Below are 8,624 nucleotides of genomic sequence, written 5' to 3'. Positions count from 1 at the left end.
CTTCTTGGCGCTGGCGGGAGCCCCGGGCTTCCGTGCGGAGCCGTACCACTGGCCACTGCTCGTCTTCCTGCTGCCCACCTGCCTCTACCCCTTCGCGTCGTGCTGCGCGCACACCTTCAGCGCCATGTCGCCCCGCGCCCGGCACATCTGCTACTTCCTGGACTACGGGGCGCTCAGCCTCTACAGCCTGGGTGAGCAGGCGGGCATTGGGGTGGGGCGTCCCAGAGGGGTGGGCAGGGGCGGGAGAGGAGCTCTGCCTGGCCCCCAGGCCTCAGATCCAGAGCCCTCACCTGCCCTCAGGCTGTGCCTTCCCCTATGCCGCCTACTCCATGCCGGCCTCCTGGCTGCACAGTCGCCTGCGCCAGCTCTTTGTGCCCACCGCCGCACTCAATTCCTTCCTGTGCACCGGTCTCTCCTGTTACTCCCGGTGGGTTCTCAGGTCCCGCTGGAGGGGGAGGGGCAGGGAGAGGCTGAGGGACAGAAGGCAGGCCAGGGCTTTCTCCTTCAGTTCTCATAGCCACCTAAGATGCGTGTCTTTGTACCCATTTCAGACGGGCAGCATCAGAGGGTCGTGGGCCCTGCGGTCTCTCTTAGCCTCTAAGCTGCCCAGGGCCCCCTTGCCCCTTTCTGACCCTGGCCCGAGCACTGGGATGGTGACCAGCCTTTGCTTCCCTGCTCCAGCTTCCCGGAGCTGGAAAGCCCTGGGCTCAGTAAGGCCCTCCGCACGGCCGCCTTCGCCTACCCTTTCCTGTTCGACAACCTCCCGCTCTTCTACAGGGTAAGGTGCCAGGGTCGCCCTGAGCCTCACTGGCCCACTGCCAGCCCTGCGTCCTCAGCGCCCGGGCCCACTGGCAAAGCCCCTCCCCACTAGCCTGCTTTCCTTTCCCAGCTGGGGCTGTGCTGGGGCGGGGGCCACAGCTGTGGGCAGGAGGCGCTGAGCCCCAGCCATGGCTACCACCTCCTCTGCGCGCTGCTCACCGGCTTCCTCTTCGCCTCCCACCTGCCCGAGCGCCTGGCACCGGGACGCTTTGACTACATTGGTGAGAGCACCACCTGGGAGCACGGGACGGGCAGGAGAACCCAGGGTGAACTGGCCGAGGGTCTGCCAGCGCGGGCGGGAGCGCGTCACCGGGAGGACCTCGTCAGCTTCTCTAGCTAGAAGCTGCTGGAAGGTCCTTGGGTCCAGGCTCCCCCCACTCCCACTTCTCCTGTGAACCTGATGTCCCCACGGTCACTCCTGCTGTAACTGGGAGCCGTGGTTTCTTATACCCCATGTACGGGGACAGGTGGCTTGCCTGGTCACAGGGTGTCAGGGTAGCCCTGGTAAAGAGTCCGTGACCTAACCTGCCCCCCTCCCCACAGGCCACAGCCACCAGCTGTTCCACATCTGTGCAGTGCTGGGCACCCACTTCCAGCTGGAGGCCGTGCTAGCCGACATGGGAGCGCGCCGGGCCTGGCTGGCTGCCCAGGAGCCCCCAGGAGGCCTGGTGGGCACTGTGGCCACTCTGGGCTTGGCAGTGGCCGGGAACCTGCTCATCATTGCCGCCTTCACAGCCTCTTTGTTTCGGGTCCCCGGCACATGCCCCCTGCTGCAGGGTGGCCCACCAGAGGGGGGTGTCCTGGCCAAACAGCAGTGAGCTCCATCCTGAGCCTGCCCTGGAGGGAGGCAGAGGCCGGGCCACAGCAGTGGAGGAGCCCAGACCCCAACCTGAGGAGGTGGGGGCACCTCTGAGCCTGGAACCATGCAGGAGTGGCTGAGGAGGGCAGAGGGCAAAGGGCAGAGGGCGATCTGAGGACTGGCAGAGTGTGAGCAGGACAGTGGAGGGCGAGGGCGAGGGCGAGGGCCAGGTGGGAGCGGGGAAGTGCTGAGGGTCTGAGAGGGGAGATCTGTGCGTGTCAGGCTGGAGCTGCCAGGCCACGGACGGTCGGGTTGGGAGTGGGGCCCTTTCATCTGGCCCCATCCTGGTGCTCCTGGAAGTCTCTCAGCCGAGGGAAGAACTAACACGACTAACTCAGGCCGACCCCAGTGCTTGGCTGGAGCTAACAGGCCACGGATGGAGGTCGGGTTGGGAGTGGGGCCCTTTCATCTGGCCCCATCCTGGTGCTCCTGGAAGTCTCTCAGCCGAGGGAAGAACTAACACGACTAACTGAGGCCGACCCCAGTGCTTGTTAACCAGGCTAAGGCCACACACTGTCCCCAGCCTCTAACCAGCAGCTCCTCACCTGTCCTGGAACAGCCAGGTCCCTGCGGTGCTCAGCCTCGGGGGCTGGCTCTGTCTGGGTGTGTCCTGGGCAGCACGGTGGGCTGAGGGGCTGAGGGGCCGTGGGGCTGGAGGGGAGCCCTGGCTAGAACTTAGGAAGCCGCCTTCCCCGCTTTCTGGAACGAGGCAGGTGCAGATAAATAAACAACTTTGGGAAGCACCGTCTGGGACTAAGAGGCCAAACCTTCCCCCAAACCCCACAGACCAGACAGACTCGGGCCCACCAGTTCCTCTTCTGGAGTTTATTTTGGAGCAGCTGGGGTGATGGAGACCCCACACGGGCAGGACAGCAGGGGCAGGGCGAGGGGAGGCCCGGGGTCTTGGAAAGGAGACAGGGCGGGGCTGTGCAGGGCCCGCGGGGACGCCTAGGCCGTGCCGTAGAAGCGCCTGTAGGCCTCCGCGAAGCCGATGTGGTCAGCCAGCTCGTCACAGTCCGCGCTGAGCTCACACATCTCTCTCTTGGGCTCCAGGGGATCTGGGTAGGGGGCTGGGGCCGGGCCTCTGAGAAGCCCAGCACAGCGGCATCAGCCTCTGCGAAGTGTCCACTGCCGCCTCCCACTGCCCGTGGGCTCGAGTCCCGCAGAGGGCGCTCTGCCCCGTGCCCGTAGTGGCCCATGAAGGCCACCCCTGCAGCCCCTCAGCTTCTCTTACCCCATCCCATAATCCAGGTAGCGCCTGGGTCTCTTCACCACCTCGGTGCCCTCCTGCTTGGACACAAAGGCTGTGGGGCAGAGGGGAGGCGGTCAGGGGGCTCCGAGGTTGGGAGACGGCGTGGGGAGCAGGCTACTTTCTGACACCCGAACAGGAGGTGGAGGCAGTGGGGGACTGGGACGGGGGGGTGGGAGACGGGTGGGGCTGCACCCCATCTCATACCTGCATCTTTGCCGGACTCTGCGCTGGGCTTTGCATCTGCAAGGGAAGGGAGCACGGTCACCCCACTACCCTCGTTGGCCTCCCACTGCCCCGACAGCCTGCTTCTCTCCCCCACTCCTTAGGCTGGCAGGGGCAGGGGCAAGGAGAGGAGGGCGAGCCCGTCCCCTCAGCCCCACTGGGGTGTGGTCCGACGGGTGCTCACCTGTCTGGCCAGCGAGGAGGAGGGCAAGCAGGGCCGGCAGAGCGAGGAGTACGAGGGCCCTCATGGTGTGTGGTGCTGCTCTGCCCCGTGTAGCCGCCAGCGCCGTTTATACCCTCCAGCTGTGCCCCAGTGAGGGGGCACTGAGTGGTGCAGGCGGGTCACAGGGGACACTGCCAGGGCTATTTGGGGGCCATCCGCCCCAGCTCTGGAGGCCAAACCCCAAAGGATGTGGTTGGGAGTTGTGGCTGCCTGGGCGGGGCCGGAGGGGGGGCAGTCTGCCTGCCAGGCACTCCACACTGCCCGGCCCTACCCGGCCCTGCTCTAGGAGCAGCCTGGGAGGAGGGGGCCCTGAGGGCAGAGAGAGGTTGAGCAGAGTTGGGCTCCAGCTAGGCGGCCTGTGGGCAGGAGCCAACCCAGGGACGGAGCGCCCAGCAGTGCCTCGCTCACCCTGCAACCCTACAGGCTGGCCTGGCGAGGGTGGCCCCAGTCCATTTAGCCCTGTGCACTGGGCCTACGGCCAGCTCTCCATGGTGCAGGTGGGTCATAGGGGCCCAGGGCTACAAGGGCAGGGACACAGGGCAGGGAGGTGGGGTGCTATGGTGGAGACCCCTTGCCTAATTGACAGGAAGGCCTGTCCCCTTCAGGGGCACCATCCCAGTCTGGAGGCCCCATCTCACACCTGCAAGCCACCGCTGCTGCAGATCACCTGGGGGAGGGGCAGCACCTTGGCACCTCCGTCTCTCTGACCTTTGTCCTCACTCACCGCCAGGGGTCCAGACTTGCTGCTCTGACAGCTCTGGTGGGGATGGGAGGGCTGTCTGGGTACTTGGTGGCGCAAGTCCACATGAAGAGGGGGCAGAGCAATGGGGATGGGCTGGCAAGTAGGGCCACCCTGTCTCCCCTCAGTCCCGTGCTCCTCGGACCCAACTAAGCCTCACTCCAGGGGTTAGGGTGAAGCCGCTGGCAGGAAGTCTTGCGCCCACTTGGGAAGCAGCCATGCTGCCTGTGGCTGGCACTGACAGACGCAGAGGACAGCGTCTCACTGCCCTGGAGGGTTGCCTAGCGCAGCGCACCCCACCACACACGGGCATGCTCATATTTAACCTGATGCCAGAGAAGGGCAGGTGGGCTGGACAGAGCGAAACCTGCTGGCAGCCGGTCCTGCCTCAGGGACCCCAGGCTTGCCCTCTGCATGCATATGGCACACCCTTGCCAGCCCAGCCCCCACCCACCCTGGGCTCCCAGAGGGCCGTGGCCAAGGGGGTGACTGCAGCCAGAACTGGGAGCCCGGTACGCGTCTTGGCCCCAGAGAGGCCGGGCAGAGGAAGCACCCTCACAGATTACAGGGTGGGAGGAAGTTTATTTACAGGATGTGGGAGAACATGGCACGGGCCTTGGGCTGGCGGGCAAAGGGGCAATCAGCGGAGATTGAAAACAGATTCCCCAGCCAGGTCCCAGGGCGGCCGGGGAACCAGCAGGAGCCAGTGGGGGTGGCGCCAGCCCGATCCTGAGGAGGGAAGCGTGGTGCCTGATTCCCAGGAGGGCTGGCCGAGAGCCCTCAGCTACAGAAAACGGAGAAGGCCGGGGTGTGCGTGTGCATGTGCGTGTGCGTGTGCGCTGAGCCCCCGCCGCACAGTGGCAGTGGGTGTGCCCCAGTCGCGTGCTCCAGCAAACCCTGTGGGTGCTCAGGGACCGGGTACCGTGTCGGCTGTTGGCACAGCAGCTCGCCCAGGCCCAGCAGCAGCCCACCCTTGACCGCCCCGGCTCGACCTCCGGGCCCGGCGTCTCACTCAGGCTCCCGCAGCACGGCCAGCAGCTCCCTCTGCTCTCTGTGCAGGCCCTGGATGCCACGGGAGAGAAGACAGGCTGTGAGAAAACCCAGCCCTTCGCCTACTACCCCGACGCCAGGCCTGGACCCCCAGGGGGACGCGGACAGGGTCTGTGGTGCATGTCACTGGCCTAGCCGGGTATGTTGGGATGAAGGCACATTAGGAAGTCCCCCCACCGGCAGAACAGGGCCCATCCTGTTCAAGGACCCCCAAAGGGAGCCCCTGTCCTCTGAACGTTTCTAGCAGAGAGAACTCCTGAGTTAAGGGAAGCCGTAGTCGGGCAGCAGATGTGGACACTGGGAAGAACGGCTCTTGGCAGCTGCACAAGGGGCTCAGCCTCAGCACCAGGCCCAGCTGACCCACTGCAGGTCAGGGGCTGAGGCTGGGATGGGTGACTGTGGGGAGGGGCAGGAGCCTGTACCCTCCGAAGTAGAATCACTGACTCGGAACAGGCAGGCCCTGACAGATCCCAGGACCTAAGAGGGAGTGGCGGGCCTCATGGTGACGAACCGGCAACGGCAGGACAGTCACCTGAGGACTCGGCAGGTGGCCTCAAGTGCCTGAGACACAACTGGGAGCTATGGAACCTGCCCCACAAGACAGCGCCAGGCTGAGGGCTTCAGCCACGCCACCCTTGGTGACAGCGCAGGGCTGAGGGCCTCAGCCACTCCATTCTTGGTGACAGCGCCGGGCTGAGGGCCTCAGCCACTCCACCCTTGGTGACTGTCAGTCCCTAGGACCGGTCTATAACTGGCAAGTGTAGGGACAAGCGGGAGCAGAGCAGGCCGCTAGCCCTTCACCTGCTACAGGGGCCCTTGCCTGGGCTGGGGCAGGGTCTCCAGACCAGCTACCCGGCTTGGGAAGAGAAGACCAGGGGGATTGGGAAGGCATGGATTGGAAGGCCTGTTCTCGGGAGTGGGAGAGTCTGCCCCAGGAAGGGACTGTCAGGTGGCTGTCAGTCGATATAAGCTGGAGGTCTACATGTTGGGTGGGCACAGATGTCCCCTGGGTAACGGCCAGAATGACACTGGCACAGAGGGCCCAGGACCGACTGACATCAGCTGACGCGGAGGAGCCGCAGCCCTCTTGAGTTCTGTCTCACTGGCTGCAGCAGGAGATGTGTATTGGGAGGGGATTGAGGGACCACATCTGGCCAAGAGAGGACTGCACACATCCAAGGAAAACCCGAGGGACCTCACGTGTGGGCAGACTGGCTCCCGGCTCCCCAGGGGACCCCTGGTGCTGAAAGGGAGGCAGCCACTGTCAGGGGCCTGTCAGGAAGGAAGGGAAAGCAGAAGGCTGAGCACGTACCTGCCAGGCCTGCTGCCGGGCCTGCACCTGCCGCTGCAGCTCCTCCACCTGCCTGCGGCCGGCCAGGACGGCGTCGGCCAGCTGCTGGTTCTCAGCCTCCTGCTTCTGCACACGGCGCTGCAGCGTGTTCCGTTGCTGCAGGAAGTAGGGTGCCATGACGCTGCACAGGTCTCTCTCTGGGATCCCACTGGGGCGCCTGGAGGGCCCCCCGGGCACAGGGGACAGAGGACAAGTCTGTGGGAGGGTTTTACTTCCAGATGCCATCAGTGACATCCCCACCCACAGTCCCTGGTTGGGCTCTCCTGTGGGCCTCCTCCCCTCCCAAGAGGTCCAGATAGGAACATTCACCCCCAGTGCCTCGGCTTCAGTGCCTGGGGAACTCCTCCTTCCCACTTAGCTCCCCTTAGCCTGCCCAGTCACACCCACATCCCCTCTCTCGCCCATGTACTTCCCATCTTCCATACTCCAGGGCTAGGGGTGACTGTCCAGCCCCTTCCCCGTCCTTATGACCATGTGCCCACCCCATTGGCTGTGGCCTGAGGCGACCTGGGTGGCTCCTGAGAAAGGGGCACAGCCGCTGGATGGCCCCGGTGTGCTGTGGGCTACTGCGGGAGGTAAGGACACAGGTCTGAGGAGGCAAGATTGTGCAGAGAGTGGAAGCTACCTTAGGCTCTTTAAATATTCTTTCCCAGGGGCCGGCAGGTGGTGCAGTGGTTAAGATGCTGGACTCCCACATGGCTGACCATGGTTTGAGTCCCGGATCTGGTGGCTTGCTTTCTCACTTTCCTTTTCTTGCTCTCTCGTCAAATTTAAAAGTAATAAATAACAACAACAAATAAAATAAGTAATTCTTAAAAAAAAAAAAATTCTTTCCCAGTTGAAAACTTAATTCTCTTGGGGCCAGCAGGTGGCGTTGTAGTTGAGGTGCTGGAATTCCCACACGGCCAACTGTGGTTATAGTCCCAGATCTGGCAACTAGTTTTCTCTCTCTCTCTCTCTCTCTGTGTCTCTTTCTCTGGCAAACTTGTGTGAAAAAATAACAACAATGAATAACTAAAATGAATAATTCTTTAAAAAACAATTCTCTTTAAGTACAAAAAGATGATCTCCTCTAGCCTAGGATACTGTTATGGGAGGGGAGAGCTGAAGGAGCAGGGGCGTAGGCCACTATGGGTTCTATGGCCTCTGCTCTCCTCCACCCTGCACTGGACGCAGCTGCTGGCCTGGCTGCTCACGGGATGTCAGCGAAGTCGGGAGAGCAGGACTTTGTCTCGTCCATGGCCAAGCCTCAACAGAAGGTGCTCCTTGGGAACCAGAAGTTAGCGTAATGGCTATGTCGCTGGACTCCCATGTAGTCGACCACGGTTCGCATCCCAGACCCGGTGGCTTAAAACTCACGCCGGGCGCCTGTGCGTGCGTGCCCAAGATCCCGAGAGGAGAATGGAGGAGAGGGATTGCGGCGTGACCATCCCCCCTGGGGGGTGATTTCTCGCTTTCTGTCTCTATGTCTCTCTCTGTCTGTCTGGTGAGCACATGCGCCCTATAGCGAAAATCTCTCCCCCAAAAAAAACAAAAAACAAAAAAACCTAGAAGGCACTCCCTAAACCTGAGGGACCTAATCAAGTTTATGGAAAATGCACATTAAAAAAAACCTGCATGGATTCAAAACATTTTTGTACCAAAATAAACCTGTGCATTTTTTTTAAAAGAGAGCACGTGTGCTCACGAAGAGACAGACAGAAAACAAGAAATCACCACCCCAATTGTGGCATGGCCCAGGAGAATGGCCACACAATTCCTTCTCCTCCATTCTCCTTTCAGGACTCTGGGCACACATGCACATGCGTCTGGTGTAAGGTTCAAGCTCAGACTGGGGCTGGCCATGTGGGAGTCTAGCAACGTAACCTTGACACCATCTGCTGCATCTGCCGGTCTTAACAAACCTGTGCTTTTTTTCTTCTTTTTTTTAGAAGTTTTTGCTACAGGGCGCGTGTGCTCGCCAAAAAGAGAGAGAGACAGAAAGCGAGAAATCACCCCCCAAGGGGGATGGCCACGCCACAATCCCTTCTCCATTCTCCTCTTGGGATCTTGGGCACGCACACGCACACGCCTGGCATGAGTTTAAGCCACCAGGTCCGGGACTCAAAC

General features: G+C 62.2%; 3 protein-coding genes across 5 annotated transcripts in view; 1 reads left to right on the top strand and 2 right to left on the bottom strand.

Annotated features, from left to right (window-relative positions):
* The window catches only part of PAQR6 (progestin and adipoQ receptor family member 6), a 5,222-nt gene extending 3,313 nt beyond the window's left edge, over positions 1-1,909 (top strand). For all 3 annotated transcript variants that reach the window (XM_006155177.3, XM_006155176.3, XM_027774472.1), the window contains exons 4-8: positions 121-191; positions 301-427; positions 682-778; positions 890-1,040; positions 1,363-1,909. In XM_006155177.3, coding sequence (XP_006155239.1) covers positions 121-191; positions 301-427; positions 682-778; positions 890-1,040; positions 1,363-1,637 — 721 coding nt within the window. In that variant the 3' untranslated portion in view covers positions 1,638-1,909. The remainder of the gene's footprint in view (positions 1-120; positions 192-300; positions 428-681; positions 779-889; positions 1,041-1,362) is intronic.
* Positions 1,910-2,488: 579 nt separating this feature from the next.
* BGLAP (bone gamma-carboxyglutamate protein) lies at positions 2,489-4,577 on the bottom strand. Its single transcript, XM_006155174.3, has 4 exons — positions 3,337-4,577; positions 3,135-3,170; positions 2,913-2,982; positions 2,489-2,762 (listed from the first exon to the last, which is right to left on the bottom strand). The coding sequence occupies exons 1-4, from the start codon at positions 3,398-3,400 to the stop codon at positions 2,627-2,629; spliced, it is 306 nt and encodes a 101-aa protein (XP_006155236.1). The 5' UTR covers positions 3,401-4,577; the 3' UTR covers positions 2,489-2,626.
* A 99-nt stretch (positions 4,578-4,676) lies between these two features.
* Positions 4,677-8,624, bottom strand: part of PMF1 (polyamine modulated factor 1) — a 37,578-nt gene continuing 33,630 nt past the window's right edge. Inside the window, exons 4-5 of the mRNA XM_006155175.3 lie at positions 6,477-6,672; positions 4,677-5,176 (exon numbers count right to left, since the gene is read on the bottom strand). Of these exons, the coding sequence (XP_006155237.1) occupies positions 5,123-5,176; positions 6,477-6,672 (250 nt within the window). The 3' untranslated portion in view covers positions 4,677-5,122. The remainder of the gene's footprint in view (positions 5,177-6,476; positions 6,673-8,624) is intronic.

The sequence above is a fragment of the Tupaia chinensis genome, unplaced genomic scaffold (assembly GCF_000334495.1).
Source record: "Tupaia chinensis unplaced genomic scaffold, TupChi_1.0 Scaffold000438_1, whole genome shotgun sequence".
In the NCBI taxonomy this organism is placed as follows: domain Eukaryota; kingdom Metazoa; phylum Chordata; class Mammalia; order Scandentia; family Tupaiidae; genus Tupaia; species Tupaia belangeri.
Note: the sequence above shows the minus strand (reverse complement) of the source record. Positions and strands in the feature narration are given on the sequence as shown.